Genomic DNA, 16,774 nt, shown 5'->3' with positions numbered 1-16,774 from the left:
AGAACAAGCTCAATATGAGTGAAGAGTGTGAGTGAAGAGTGTGCTCCTGCAGCAAAGCAAGCCCACAGGATGCTGGGCTGCCTTGACAAGGGCATCACCAGCAGAGATGAAGTCATTATCCCACTCTACTCAGTGCTGGTCCAACCACACCAGGAATACTGTGTTCCGGTTTGGTCCACACTATACAAAAAGGATGTGGACAGGCTGGAGAAGGGTCCAGGGAAGGGCCACCAAGGTGATCCAAGAACAGGGAAGGCTTGGAAAGAGGCCTGGGGATCCTGGTGGAGAACAAGCTCAATATGAGTGAAGAGTGTGAGTGAAGAGTGTGCTCCTGCAGCAAAGCAAGCCCACAGGATGCTGGGCTGCCTTGACAAGGGCATCACCAGCAGAGATGAAGTCATTATCCCACTCTACTCAGTGCTGGTCCAACCACACCAGGAATACTGTGTTCCGGTTTGGTCCACACTATACAAAAAGGATGTGGACAGGCTGGAGAAGGGTCCAGGGAAGGGCCACCAAGGTGATCCAAGAACAGGGAAGGCTTCCATATGAGGAAAGGCTGAGAGAACTGGGTTTGTTCATCTTTGAGAAAAGTAGGCTTAGGGGAGACCTTATCACCATGTTCCAGCATTTAAAGGGTGGCTACAAAGAAGATGGAGACTCCATTTTTACAAGGAGTCACATGGGAAAGATGAGGGGTAATGGGTACAATGTAATCCTGGGGAGATTCCAATTGGACACAAGAGGAAAATTTTTCACAGTGAGAACAATCAGCCATTGGAATAATCTCCCCAGGGAAGTGGTGGATTCCCCAACGTTGGACACTTTTAAGATTCAGCTGGGCAGGGTGCTGGGCTGTCTTGTCTAGACTGTGCCTTTGCCAAGAAAGGTTGGACCGGATGATCCTTCCAACCTGGTATTCTGTGATTCCTTTCTTTCAAATGAACATCTCTGTAGCGTAAGAAATGAAGCAGTGATCAGACTTCATGTGTTTGCTTTCTGTTGTTGTTTTAACGTACTGTTCCTTCCAAATTTGATCTTCTGATTTAAAAACTGAAATAAGCTGTCACTCAGATAGCAAGTAAGTGATGAACTCCATTACCAAAGCACCTTCTGTCCAGAAGAGCTGTGCGTGTTTCTGAATCACTAATGAGCACCAAAAAAATCAAACCATGAGTCTTTGAAGGCATCATTTCTTTTATTGTTCTGTAAAGAAGTTAGTGTATTAAAAAAAGGTTAAATGCCTCTATCTGGAATGTGAAATGTTCATTTTCGGATTCATAAATGAAGAAGCAAACCTCCAGAATTTTGTTGTTGTAACCTCTCCCTACCTTTACCTTCATCTGTTTATTAGTTAAAGTGGGTATTTGGAATTGACAGAGAGGATTTTACTCTTGTCTGAGTTTACTGTGTTTGCAGTTGCACAACGTGTGAGCGTTGCTTCTCTTGCCTGCAAATGCTGACGTACTTTTTTTTCAGTAATCTACCTGTGAGAGAGATCCAAGGGGATCTCCACTGATTATAGAAAAGCTAGATATGGAAAGGCACATGTCTGCATTCACTGAAAAAATGCAGCAGGGTGGGACCTGCTTTGGCACCAAAAATTTCCTGATCAATTAACAGTGATGCTGAATTAAAAGATTCCATAAAGAGGTAGTAGTTAGTTTGATATTGATGGAATTAAAAGATTCCATAAAGAGGTAGTAGTTTGATATTGATGAAAGGTAGTAGTCATTCAGGTGCATAAGGATACCATGTATATCCTCCCACGTAGACCTCTGTTGCCATGCTCAAGAAAAGAATGGTGCTCAATAGAGCCAGCTTCTTAAACTGAAGTGTTTTCTTTGTTGTGACCTTCCTTCTCAATTTAATTCAGAAGTAGGAACAGAAAAGTAGTGGGTTTTTTCCTGTGCTCTTGCAAGTACAGATGGACCTTTTGGGTGTGTTTTGCTCAGGTGACGTGTGTGTAGCCAAACCTTCCTTCTCAATTTAATTCAGAAGTAGAAACAGAAAAGTAGTGGTTTTTTTCCTGTGCTCTTGCAAGTACAGACGGACCATTCGGGTGTGTTTTGCTCGGGTGATGTGTGTGGCTGTAAGAGTGTAGGATTCTAATGTGTCTCATAGTGTGGGGTGGCTTTAAAAAACGTGCCTTCTAGAAGATTGCCTAGGATTGGTGTATTTACTTTGGTGCTGTTGACAGGCCAGTTTTTGGAGGTCCCAGGCCTTTTACTTCCCTGGTTCAAGGAGCTGAACTGAACAATAGCAACAGAAGATTTTCACTATAGTCTGAGCAGGTGCAGGATAAATGAACGACCATTTGATGAATTGAAAGACTTTGGAGATGCCATATTGTTCTTCAGTGAGTCAGACATTCCTCCGGGTGTTGCTACAGGTTGTATTTCATGTGTAAGAGCTGCAATGGAAGGAAGGTGTTATGATTGTGAGGGTGGAGTGTGTCAGCTCCTTTTTTGTTTTTATTTTGAGTGGCCAAATATGAAGGAGTTCGGAAAAACATGTGATGCTGAGTCTGTAATGTGAGCTTAAGAAAGCACTTCAATACTGAGCTATGGCTAGTGTGTTGTTTTATGTGAACTTGTCCTTTGTTTGAGAAAGTAGATGTGTATTGTACATTGAGTTGTGTGTTTTGTTTTACTTCCTGAAGTGCAAACCCCCACACTTTTAAGGGCAAATCACAGAGTTATCGCTGCGGAGTTCAGTGTGGTCCAGAGGGCCTGGCTGAAGGTGCTAGTGAATGCTTTGTCATGTGAATATACCCAAATTGATTTAAGAAACCCAAACTGAAACAACAACAGCTTTGAGTAATATTCTTAATCTCAGTCTATTGATTTAGCTTTTCTTTCCCTCAACTAAACATAGGAGTAAAGTAAACCAAAACAATTAGCTCAGTATAAATTGTGTGTGTTTTTATGAAGGATGGTGCCTGTGGTTGGAAGGGAAACAGCCCAGCTGATGGCTGTATAACTGGCTTTTCTGCTTTGGCAGCACCCTGAAGTGGTGTGGAACTTGCCACGAGCAAGGCAGCTTTCTGCAGAAGGGGTGTATTGGATGGGGACACGAGCAGGCAGAGTGTCTGTCGGACTGAAAGGTGATGGAGATCACAGCCCCCCACTGGCAGAAACACATCTGGGCTTGTTTAGAAATCCCTGCTCCCTTTTCATGTGAAATAAAGTCCTTTTCATTCTCCCGTCTTTCAGCAAATTGTTTTCCTACTCAGAATGGACACTGCAAAACAGGAAACATGTTTGTAGTCAACAAAATTCCTACAAATTCTGGGTTACTTTAAGTGCATAAAGTAGGTTTCTATTTATGTTGCTTGATTTCTTGCTGTTTACCTGTTTGTTTGGCCTTATTTGCATTGTATGTACATATTTAAGTGTACTTATTTAGATGACTAAACCCAGCCATTGCCTGAGATTTTTTCTTAATTTTTTTGATGAGTGGGATCACATGAGAACAGATTTACTTACAGATTCTTTTTTAGTTAGCTATGCTGTTGCAAGTATATGCTTAGTGAGAGTATACATTTACTTATTGTCTGTTCTTTAGTCCGTTCTTTCAGTGGGGGGAATCTGTCTTCATCCTGCCTGCCTTATATCTGCTAGGAGACAGCCATTAGAGACTTCCATGTTAACAGAGAAAATTGAACTTCAGTGAAAACTTCTGTTTTTTAAAATTACATATTCAGTGTAATTCACTGCTGGCCTTGTTGTCTTCCCTACTCGCACCTAGGAGACAAAACCAAACTACATATACTTCCCTTTTTGATACAGCAGCTACATTCAGATATGTACTCTTTTCTTTCTTGTCTGACACAACATGAGTGGAAAATAGTTTGGAAAGTATTTTTTTAATTACTGATGTTTTATTTTCAGATTTAAACCAAAAAAGATGACCAAACTGTGGTACACAGTCTTGCAACACAGTTGCTGAACTTATTATCATAAATACAACAGTTTTGATAGAAAATTTGTTATTACATACTGTACAGCTGGATAAAATATATTTATATTTAGTTGTCTAATACTGTAGTTGCTTTAACTCCATAAACCCTTACCATATAATGCGTGGTTGGGCATCTCACTCCTGTCAGTGGCCTATGAAGTTTAAAAAGTTTCAGTGTTTCCTTATTTGTGGTACAATCTTTTTGGTTTTACTCATTAGAATTTAATTTGGTTTTTAAACACTGGCCTAGAGTACAGCCACATTAATATTATTTCTGTATAAATATATTCTGTTTTCCACTTTATGGTTACCTGCCCAGTCATCAATAGGAAAGAATCTGTAAAATGTTGGAATTTTTTAATAGTTGCCTCATCTGAGTCTAAAAAGCTAAATGACTGATGTGACTTAGTCTTAGTCTGGGATGTGATTTGTAATTTGTGCTGTTCTTCCTTGTTGTGTAATTGCTTTATTTTATTTGGGGTTCTTTTTTTCTTTCTCCTTTCTTCCATGAACCTGAACAGAACTATACAGCAGTACATTATATGTGTAAAACTCTTAATAAAAAAAAGACAAAATTCTTCTAAAAAAATTTGCAGGTCATTCGGGATAAGAGTTCATAGCGTTTTCCAGCACTCGAGAACAAAGATGTATTAATAAAAAAGGCATTTTGAACTTTTTGTGGTTATAGTGCCCCCTTTTCAGCTGGATTTTACAGAATACTGATGATCTTGGCGATAGCCTAAGACCCAAATCTGTAGACTTGTTAGTTTTGCCAATAGCATCAAAATGACATAGTGTTTTGTTAGCAGGAACTAGACCTTTCCTGTCAACTTGTCCGCTTATAAAAACATGACATTGACCTGTTTGGTGAATAGGAGATTTGAATTTGGTTTGAATACTTTCCACGCTGATTTAACCTTTTTAAATCAAGTAGATTATTTTTCATCTTTGTGAATGTGTGAGTTCTGTTAAATTTATCTCTGTTGTGCAGGATCATAAACAGTGGAATCTTTTAACACAAGAGCACATCTTGTATATTGTAAGAGATAATAGTAACATTGTTCTAAGCATTGAAATGCCTTGCTTTCCAGTGGATTTCTTTTGCATTCTTGTTTTTTTGTTTTTGATTTAACAAGACGACATCTAAAAATCTGAAGTAATTCGTAATGAAGTGAACAAAACTCAGTTAAATTATATCTCCTATTGTTTATATGAAAACCAGGTTTTAATTTACAAAAACCAGCTCTGTATTTGGCATAAAGAAGTAGTATTATGGGTCTTACGGGAAATAGGGTAAGCATTTTGTTAGCTTGATACAGTACCTGGTTTCTGGTGCCTTATTGATAAAGTGGATTAGACTGTAAATATTATGATTGTAGTTGTGAAGTAACTATGTACAGAGGTTGAGAAATTGGAAGATTTTTTTTTCCCCACTGTTGGCTTTGAAAATAAGTAACACCTCTTATGCTTATTACTAAATACAAAATGCAGAAAAATGCTTTTGACAATGTATTCCTTTCTTCTTTAATAAGCTTGCATGTGAGAAGGGTCGGTTTTGTTATTCATCTGTTTTATCTTTAACCTTGAGTTGTACTTAATAGTTGGATCTACTTCTAAAACTTTTTTCATCCTTGTGTTATTTTTGATAAAACTATAGTATCACCTTTATATCAAGGTCATTCAACCCTCTAAGCTCTAGCTATTTAAGCACTAATATATTTTGTGTTGCTGCTGATTTGACTGAAAGTTTTAATGTGAAAGTTGTTGGAAATTCAGTATTTGGGTTTTTGACTTCAGTAGGAATATCATTAGAATGATTTTAATGTGAGGAACTGTTAAAAGAATGGGTGTAGAACAGGAATTCAGGGCTCCTTTGAATTATGTTTGCCTGATAAGGTAGGGTCATTTGGAAATATTCTGGGAAGAAATAGGCTGTGTTAGCTTTAACCAGCATCTAAGAAAGATTGAACTAATCCTTTAAAAGGGAAGAAATGTGGCACCAAAATGGAAAAGAATATAGGTAGAAATCTCAGGAGACTAAATTTAGGGAAGAACATTTGTGCTACAGTTGGGCAATTTAATTGACTGTAAAAATGTAGAAAGGGTATAATTTTGAACAGAAATAATATGATTCGAAAGGAGTATCTCCTATCTGTTCGAGGAAGGTTAGCAAGATTACTGAGTCTTTACAAGGCAACCTGTCTTTTTGTATGTAAAAAAAATAGACATTTATGCTACAGGTGAAAGAAGTATTAACATCAAATTTAAATCTAGGTGGTGTCTTTTAAAGCTGGTGTCAATGCTGGTGCATTTTATCTGTGGGTTTTTTCTTTTTTTTTTTTTCTTAGAATTTTATCGTTTCACAAATACTAGTTTTTGTGCTCTGACATACTGATAGATTTAGAGACAGAAGACTTTTCCTTATCAATGAAACAAGGCACAGCCAGACTACAAAGAACATTTCACCATCGTGCTAGAACGTCTCAAATCTCAGGCTTTTAATCAGGGTTAGTTCCTTGTATGCGTATACTGTCAGTACTGCTATTAGAGTTGTTAATGAGTTGATGAATTTCTTTAGAAATGTAAACAGTGTGGGTGCCCATAAGATACACGTTGAGATCACAACATTGTTGTCCCATAGTAGTTTTGATCCCTTCTGATTTGAACAGAATTGAGCTTAATCCACTGAGAGCATAAAGTCTCTTAATATTTGTTCCATTTGTTTTTCTGACTCCAAGCCAGTAAAATGATGTTAATTTAGCAGCATATTCTAATGTGTGCCTGGGTACTGTACTGTGACCCTTTTTATGTTCAGTAACAGAGTGCTATTTATTCCAGGATGATGTGATGATGCCCCAGCGGGTTAGACTGCAGCACGAAGCTGCCATTCAACACCCAAACAGTGTGAGTACTTTTTTCTTGTGTGTATTTGTGTGTTTTTCTTTTACAGAGTCCCGGATACATCTTTAAAAGGATATGAAAATTTCACAGTAGGGCTGGTGGAGGCAAAGCAATAACCAGTGTATTCTTTTCTTTTATTTTTAATCCTTGCACTGAATAGTAGCTTTGATTGAACTTCTTTTCTTCCATTTATTTTCTCTGGTCAGTAAAACAAATGTCATTATGACAGTGATACTGATTTTCAAATAAGTATACAGGTTTCACTAATGTATGTATCTAAAGGAGAATGCCTTTTTTATGCAGCCTAAGTAATGTGAAAAGCTGCAAAGGATTTGCTACAGTTATGGTTTATCTGTTTTCATTATTTAAGAAACAGTAAACTATAAGGAATGTATAGGTTGTTATCATTAATAAACTGGCCTACAGTTAAATCGATGTTTCTCCCTATGTCTGCCTGCAAAAGAAAACATTATTAGACTGCTGTTCTTTAATCTTGTGATGTAGACTCTCAAAAATGTTCTGCGAGACAGTGGTTTTATGATCTATATGATTTTTGATTTTAAATAAATTTCTGTGATTAGGGCCAGTATCCTTTAGAGAGAGTTTGTATATATGTTCTACTTGCCTGAAGATAATAAATACAAACAATTTGTTATGGCAATTATTTTATTTGTCAATGCTATTGACATATTTACTCCTTTATAAACTTGAAAACTGAGTGTGTTTTCCTGTCAGCAACATTTGGCAAAAATAGGCTTATTCTTTTCACATCTCTGACGTTTTCTCTTGTGAGATGTATTTCATTGTGCAAGAGGTTTCTGGAAAGGAAAGGTCAATTGACTTGATCTGTCAAGAAGGTATTTCCTGCAGGTCTCAGAACCAAACAGGCAGTTTTAGGATTATCACTTTCTGGGAATTAAACACCTTTTGAACTTTTCCTCTGAAACACACTTACTTCAAAGTACAGATTATTGCTGTTGTTTCAGCTGCAGAACATCTGCCAAACAACCTGCTGCTTCGTGGTGGGGTATGTACCTGCTCGTCACACCACCTGTAGTAGGTCTCTTATGAAATCTGATAATCCTTACAATGTAATTTATCAAATTATAGTTTTAGTAGTACCTGAGTAGCACTTAATCTAATTCACATTGTGAACATAACAAAATGATACATTGAAAGTTGTTTTTGTTCTGATATCAATCAGTTAATGTAATTCTATAGTAAAATGCCAAAAAACCGGAGAGGCAAGTTGATCCAGTAATCTTATTTTATGGAAACTAGTGCTAAGAGCTATCATATTTCTTGCTTATATGACTTCTATATCCATATATTAAGACTTTTTTTAAATTAGACTAATTTCAACTAAAGAGCTTGTAGTCTATTTAGAAAACACTTCAACTCTTTTGTTAACATTCTATTAGACTTTAGTGCCTAACAACATTCAGTATGAACTATTAAATGACAATCAAATAAGTAATAATGAGTGCCTGGGTGGACTGAAGGGCATTTCTTCATGATATATTCTAAGCAACACAAACTTGTTCTTCCCATGCTCTAAAGGAATCTAAACTTGTGGTCCTGTTTCAGTGTGGCCTCTTTGCAAAGCTTAACTTGAGCTTTGTGCTTCGCTAAATAAGACTAGCCAAAGTCAGTGTGATTCAGCATGAGAAATAAGGGTTTCCACCTTCCAGTTATCTGACATACTAGTACTTCTATCTTCAATTTAGGAAAAAAAAAATCTTCAATTTAGGAAAGTGTAAAAATTCTCAGAAATGGAGAGAAAGGCCTGTGATTTTAAACCTTAAGAAAATGGTAGATGTGTGTGTGTTCTTCTGACACAGAGAAACTATGTCTGGCTAGAGCCTGTCTCATGCCATTATTTTCTCTCAGCTTTCTACTGAATTGGAGGTCTTTCTTGCAGCTTTTTGGGCAGTGACCTTGCTTTTTTTTCCTGTTCTTTAAATTTCTACTGTTTTTTACTTTCTATTATTTCTTGCCTTGTGATGCCTTTTAGGTGTAAGGATATTGCTCCTTTGTTCTTGAGCCCTATGAAGGCAAAAACGAATCTGTGTTTGAATTGAATGGAACATGGTTTTCCATTTTACAGTTAGAGAAATGTTTTTAATGCCTTTATGAACTATACTTTCTGGGCTAATGTTGTATTTTACAGAACGCTAATTCAAAGGCCTGAAAGGAGAAATGGAAACATCTCTTCCTGATGAGCAAATATATCAGTTTGGTCCAGAGCTCCCCAAAAGTTCTGACACAACTTGAGTTACTCTGAGAGAAGTTGACCTTCTGGCCACAAACTACAGACCAATATCAGGGTGGACTGTCGTTCTTAAAAGAATGATCTCTCTACTCTCCTCAGGATAAGAATGCCATTCAATTTTCTGGCCTTGGAAGACAATTTGGCATGTTTGAATAAAGTTCTGTTCTGTAATTTGAAGTTCTGACCCTCGCTTCAGTCAGTATGGTGAGCCAGAGTAGGTGGAGAATAATAAAAAAACAAAAAAGCAGAAGCTAGAGAAATGCCTGTGAAGCAGTGAGCTTTTTTGGTTTGTTCCTGAAATTCTAATTTGCAGACTTGGACTTTCCATTGTTTTGCAACTTCTTCTGACCTGGATTTTTGACTTCATGTAGTCTCAGAAATTTTGTTCCTAATACTAGCTTTGCTGGTTGTTACTGGGAGCCAGAATTCCCAGTGGGCTCTAATATTGCAGGCTTCAGTTTACTGTTGTTACTACTATAGATTTTCAGGTAAGAAAGGTCTCCAACTTTCTCCACCAAGAGAAATCTTATTGCAGATCCTAACTAATCCCTGAGGTTCTTCCTCTCTCGTGTGACTCTTAAATGCAGATTGCCTTACCCTGACTTGAAGCCTGGTTGCTAAACAGTGGAACAAGAGATCAGAAGCGTTTGGAATGACTCTCCAACCAGTTGTTCTTCAGACAAACTGGTGTCTCTATTTCTGAAAAAGCAAGAGGCTTGCCCACACTTCAGGTACTGGGATATAACTGGAGTAACACTGCAGCAGCCCTTGGCTTTCTTTCCTGTATCATAGACTACTCAATTGTGCTTTAAAGGGCAAGAGCAAATTCTTCTCTACCTTCTTAAACTATTCTTATCTTGAAGACTTTTAAAAAGAGTTTTAAAAAGAGTAAGATGGAACTGTTCATCATAACATTTAGAGTGAACAACTGCTACTAAAGTTTCTCACTTCATTTTGTTTCTTTATCCCTAGAAGCAGCATCTATCTCAATAAGCCAGGTGTTGCTTATTTACCAACCACAAATCATGTATGCTTCCTTGGCAGCTAATGAGTGGGAAGATTCAAGATCACGTTTCTCTTAATTCTGAAAAAATCAGACCTTCATATCTTATTTTACTCATATTTATGGATCTCCTCCAGAAGAACACCTTTGTGTACGTACTAGTGTTCTATTGAACAAGGCTTCTGAGTTTGGAGTAGCCCAGGAAATGTGCAGTTTCAGCATTGTTTCCCAAACTACCCAAACACACCGAGTGCAGTCTTTTAGGCCCATGTCCCACATTTATCCTGTTATTTCATTTGAGCAGAGTGATACCCTTTAAGAAGTCCCAAAGCTTTTTGTTTCAAGCACAGATGAGATTGTTAACAATGCCTGCTTCCAGGTTGCCTTGTTGCAGGGTACTTGCACCAGGACCTGCTGTGGGCATGCCAGGGTGAAATCACTGGATGTGGTTTGAGTATGTTCTTGGAGAGCTCAAGTAGCGTTGGAGAGCTTCTCTGGAAAGTGTTTCATCCCTGAGACACACAGGTACCTGTGCGTACCACACTTTGCCAAGCTGCTGTGCCAGTGTGGAGGCTTTCAAGAATGGTGCAGCACTTGAAATAGTCTTCCAATTTTCCCCAAGGATTCCAGGTATTGGAAGGAGAAGAGAAGGGTGCTAAAATGAAATGTGCTACTGTTCATGCTCAAAACCCTCTGACCTTCTCATCTGTCTTAGAGCCATACTGAATGGTTTTGGACAATGCTTTGTCTGCTGGACAAAGCATTTATTCTTCCTCTCACCATTGTTTAATTTGAGTTTACGTGTGCCCCTACAATATGACTGTGTGCATGAACAGCATGTGGCTTCCAATCTTTATTTCTCTTTCTTTCCGAAGAAGTACTTAGAAAATAGCTGGGCTCTTCCTCACTGTATCCTGTGTCTTCCCAAAATGTGGGCAAAAGAAATAATGTTATTTCCTTTTGTTTTCACTAATTAAATGAGGGGAATCTGTACCAGTGTCAGAATGAACACCTTTCTTTTTGTTGTAAAATCACCAGGCTCTTTCTCAAACATTGAGAATACCTGGGCACGTGAGAGAACATTGGGTTATAACTATTTGCATTTCTTCAATAAGAAATTCTCGCTGTTTTGCATCTCTAAAGCAATTTTTTGGCGTATTCTTTAGCTTGGATTTAGATCAAGAGCCGCAATGCCTAAGGCTGTTTTAACCTATTGCATTATCTGAATGTGTTAACCAACTGACTAAATTCTGCATATCTTTGATGGTTAATGTGACTCTAAGGTAGTTGATTGGATTGAATGAACTTGAACAATGCCATGGCACTGCAGGTTCACAGACCTGTTCATCTGCCTTTGGGAAAGCTGTAAACAGACATTGTGCAATCAGCAAATGAATTGGAGAAATGAACAAATGAATGAGATGGCTGAGCTTGATCCTTTCTTTAAGTCCCAACTCTAGCCCAAAGCGTTGCATCTCCCTCCACCAACCCCAGTGAAGCTCACAACTTAAATTTAGAAAATTTAGAAATTAAATCTTTTTTTTCCTTTTGCTTTGGTCTGGACATATACATATCTTGATTTCAAAAGTTATAGTCTAATAGATGAGGTTTTGGTATAATTGCTGTACCCTGTGCCATTCCACTTGCCTAGACCTGTTACACGTTTCTGTTACATCTTAGGAAGACTGGGTTTTTTCTCCCTCCCTCATTTTCCTTACCCATTGCTTATAGAGCACTAGTTTGAACCATTTTACTTTCTCTTTTTTGTGAGTGAAATGATCAGATTCCATTGATTCTTTATTATGTCAGTACTTTTAGCTTCTACCTTACTCATTTAAATCAGTATCTGAAAATCTGATTTTCTTAGTAGCAACAGAAAGAGTATGCAATAAATCCTCTCTTAAAGGTATAATTAAAATGAATAGTTTTACTTGTACATGAAGTAGATATTGATGTGGAAAAAAAAAGCTTTTAAAAGCAGCAGTTGGAGTCTTTATATGGCCGTCATGATGAGACCTGATTCTTTTTCAAATTACCTAGAGAACGACAATGTTTCAACTATTTTTGTATTGGCAAGAGACAGGTGTTTTGGATGAGTTAATCCATGAGAGCAGTATTGGGAGAACAGCTTAACAAATATTGAGCTTTGTTTTGTTCCAAGTGCGAGAAGATTAATAAACATTCTTGAATCAACTGTCAGTGAGTTCCATATTTTAGCTCTAGCTCTTGTCCTTGAAGGGAAGGAGGTAGTTCTAGGTAGTCTGGACCAGTTTCCAGACTTACTATCTTGCTTATCAGAGCAGCTCTTCAAGTTGGAGTGTGCACTGATTGTTCTGTGTACAATAAAAGCACTGCATATAAATAGCATATTTTAAGTGATTTGTTTCATTGAATAGTTAAGACATTGTGTACTCAACTAGTGGAAGAAAACATCCAGAGAACTGTTTCCATCTCATTCCATGTGTGCAACTGTGCTGTAGAAACTCTTGTGACAGAATTCCAGTGCAGCATCACCCACTAGAACACTGGCTTGTACGACAGAAACTTTTCAGTGTAGCCTTTACTGAGCAGCTGTGCCATAATATATCACATTTACATGGGGTTTCTTGTTCCTGCTTATTATCACAAGCCTGGAATAGAGGCAGAAGATTGTTTTATCCGTCTTGTGCCAGGCCAGGCTGCTTCCTGATGAAAGGGAACACGGATAAAAAATAAAAAAATGGAAGAAAAATAAAGAGGGAGGCCACCTTATACATCGGCAGTGAACAGTAGCAATCTGGGAATATTGGCAGTCCTCAGTGTGTAGTGATTTTACATACCACATACCAACAGAGTTTGATCACCTCTGAAAGATCTTTAAGCCTTTTGTTTGCTGTATCTTCTTATTACTCTAATGTTAGAGTAGTCCTGAAAGTAACAGATTACATTTCAGACTACATGCTGTGCTTCCTCTGTCTACTTTCTGTTGGGAGTCCAAGTTGTTATTATGCAGTCTGGTAATTACATTGCATTTAGACATGGATTTATTCTATCTAATGAACAAGGTAACTTTGCTTGTATGGCTAGAGCTGGCAAAATTGAGATAGCTTGTGAGCAGCCTAATCTAGTATAAGATGTCCCTGCTCATGGGGGGCGGGATGGGACTAGATGGCTTTCAGTGAGCAGCCTAATCTAGTTGAAGATGTCCCTCATGGTGGGGGGAGTGGGACTAGATGGCTTTCAAAGGTCCCTTCCCACCCAAACTGTTCTATGATCAGGTCTTGTTCAGTTGAAGTAGTGTGATGCAATGAACAAGGACTTCATTTAGAAGTGAGAAGATGCACGTTTGACTCCAGAGTGGTTTTGTCATTCCTTATCTACTGTTTTAAGGAAATTCTGTAGTCTGAGCCTTTATTCCTGAGGGATTTTATTACCTGTTCTCTACTTAAATTAGACAATGTTTTAGTCTGGACTGCAAAAATAGCTAAGTAGTATCTTGTGTGTAATTTTGCAAGTGTGAAAAGATAATAAGCATATGTGAAGCTTTGCTAAACTGTCATTAGATGCAACTACAAATTGTTGAAATATTAGTGCTCTGTTCAGTGTGACAGAAAACCCCCGATTCATTTAAATTCCATTCTTCCTGTGTGCAACAAGTTCCCGGTTGTTGGTGCTCTCTCATTCTGTGCCTGCTGCCGAAGCCCAGGTTTTACCAATCTCTCTTTTATTGTTTTGTCTTCCAGTTGTTGCATATAGCTTAGCAAGAAATGCTTTTGTTTTGGACGTGAGCTTGATTAAAATCTTCATCGTGTAGAACTTAAGTAATCTTTGTTTCGCTTTAGTTAATTTGCATCGGCTCTCCTTCTCCCTTGCTCAGCATGTTTGAGACACATCAGTGTGTTTTGCCCAGGCACGTCCTAGCAAGCAGTGCCTATAGAGTTTAGCTTTAATATAAGCATTAATTCACATAACAGCTATTAAAGAGAAATGAATTGGATACTGGCATGTTTGCTTAACCCTGTTAATGGGAATTTTCTCCACTAAATGGACTCAGTAGATCTGAGGAGGCTCTGGTCCATCTTTGGTATGGACAGAGGGGGAAATGAGATTATTTCCCTGAGGAGATTACCTACAATTGTTGATTGTCCAAAATCAGTTTGTTTTTCATGTAGGAGGAAAAAATGTCCAGAGACATATTTTCATGAACTAGTCTAGCTGTTCTTGTTATTACAACTTCTATACTTTATGCTCAGTTCCCATATACTGCACACTGTAAACAAACTACATGTCTTTAACATTTTTCTCCATGGAAAAAATTTTCCTATGGAAAATATAACTCTAAATTAAGGCTGTCCAGTATAGATCATTACAAAACTACATATATTTATGACTTCAGGAAATTGTCATTAGAGGTTTTTAAAATTTATGTACAATTCAATAACATTCTTTTAGTACAGAGGGTAGAAACTAGAGCAGTGGTTGTGTGAAGGTTTTGTTCTGAAGTGGTGACAGTGGAATATGTTTAAGAGGAGAAAATATGATTCCTTTTCTTTTTCTGCATTGAAGAATATGAAAATTCTTTGTTTGACAATGAGAGTATTATTCTTACGATGGTTTTCACTAATTGGGCCTTTCCATGTATATTACCCAGATCTGCTGGAATTCAGCTGTGTCTTTGCTTTTTATTAGGGAGCTTCCTTAAAGATTCTCTTTAATTTGGTATTTCTGAAAAACCACAGTGCGTTTTCAAAGTCACAATGTCAGTTTAAGGCTGTTCTACATTTAATCAAATATCCCAAATGAGAAACATCCCAACTTACACCACTTTGTAATTAAATTTGTGTTTAATATGGCCTCCACATGCCAATAACCCCATCAAACGATTCTTATTACTAGAGTTTGATATTCATGAATGTCTGACTGTAATATAGACTTTCAGCATAATTAAGTTTTAAAATTATGTCTGACGCATGAAACATTTGAAAATCAAGATCCTCTCTTCCTTGTGTTTAGGTATTTTGCTGTGGTGACAACTATTATTAACCCAATCATACTTTCTGGAGCTACAGACACAAGAGAAATTTGTTTTAAAATAGAAATTATGCATACACATTGCTCTTTTTGACTGTTCTTAAGCTTTATGCAAAGGACTGATTGTATAAGCATCTTGACACAATCCAAAGAGTTTACTTAATTTGCATCAAATTCAGATTGCCTGTGCACTAACATATTTATAAACTTTGAGCCAGCATGCTGGCTTATCCCAGGATGGCAGATCTTGAACGCAGGCTTCTGGGGCCTGGAACTTGTTCCTACCTAAACCAGTTATCAAAATACTGGGAGTTACTAATTTACTTTCAAAAGGGACTTCTGAAACTCATTTAACGTGCTGTAGTATCTACAGGCTTGCTGTAGTAGCTTTTCAGTGATACTTGAAGTTTTTCTAAAATTTGTGTTCCTATTCCATGATTTGATATGGGTGGTGGCAGCATACTTTTTCAGTGTACACGTGGTGTGATGCTCAGCTGTGCTCATTCTCATTATACCACCTTGACTTCTTGATTTTCATATGAATTCACCATAGAAAAATCAGACTTCCTTGGGTTTCAATTACTCTTTTTTTTTTTATCTGCTGACAATAGATACAGTTACATCCTATTATGGTCTTTGGACTTGAACCAGTGCCAAGGAGAAGGTTTAACAGGTGTTGGTAAAAATGGATTGCTAAGACCCATCTGTGGAAACGGGTATTCACCTGACCTGTAGGATCCTCTGGGGATTCAGCACTGTCAACATATTTTATAATTTTTTAAAAATGCTTTAAATACACTAGAGTGTGTTTTGTATCTTTACCCGTAATGCAAATCACTTCACAGGTGTCGTGTGTTTTGAAGAGATCTGTTTCCTTTGTTGGAAATGAGGGGGGGAGGAAATACATTTTACCACTTTCTTAGCCAAATATATAATTTTGGAAAGATTTTTAACAACATAAAAATATTTTTTCCATGTATTTTTGATTACAGTAAATGATGGTCACAAGATCCTTCTTACAGACACTGGTATCTTCAGTCATTTCATCTTCATCTTTCATTAAAAAATAAAAGGCCCTGGACCTCTAGAAAAACACAATATAATTTGAATAAATTCTTTTAGTATTTTTAACAACGTAAATTTTAATTCTTGTTTTCAGTAAGGTCAAAATCCAAAAATGCTGATGGTTGGTATAAATATCTAGCCTATTTAACTGTTGCTGTGCCATATAAATTTCTTATTGATTAAAGAAGCTAGTTATTATTAGTTACTGTGATGACTATGTACTTGTCTGGGAACTCAATGTAATGTGTACTCATTAGAAAGCTAAATTTCGTAAATATCTCTTCATCTTTCAGGTAACGTGGTTTCTTGGACCAACCACCCTGTATTTTTGTCACATTATCCCAATATGAATTTTCTTGAGTTTTAAAGAAACTGTGAATTCTGGTAGCTAGTGTTACTTTTAATGAAATAAATCATAGAATTTGCTTAAATGGCAGCTTAAATCAAGCCTTAACAAGAATTATTATTGTCATTGGCATGATTTTATTTTCTTAATGGTTAGCATTTTATAGACTGGTTCTTCTATAGCATCGTCACACTTTAAAGGAAGACCATCCAAT

At 37.3% G+C, this 16,774-nt stretch overlaps 1 protein-coding gene across 1 annotated transcript in view; it reads left to right on the top strand.

Annotated features, from left to right (window-relative positions):
- The window catches only part of B3GNTL1 (UDP-GlcNAc:betaGal beta-1,3-N-acetylglucosaminyltransferase-like 1), a 135,775-nt gene that overhangs the window by 13,506 nt on the left and 105,495 nt on the right, over window positions 1-16,774 (top strand). Inside the window, exon 5 of the mRNA XM_014952943.1 lies at window positions 6,802-6,867. Within this exon, the coding sequence (XP_014808429.1) occupies window positions 6,802-6,867 (66 nt within the window). The remainder of the gene's footprint in view (window positions 1-6,801; window positions 6,868-16,774) is intronic.

This window comes from Calidris pugnax, unplaced genomic scaffold (assembly GCF_001431845.1).
Source record: "Calidris pugnax isolate Ruff unplaced genomic scaffold, ASM143184v1 scaffold9, whole genome shotgun sequence".
Lineage (NCBI taxonomy): Eukaryota > Metazoa > Chordata > Aves > Charadriiformes > Scolopacidae > Calidris > Calidris pugnax.
This window is presented reverse-complemented; position numbering and strand designations above follow the sequence as displayed.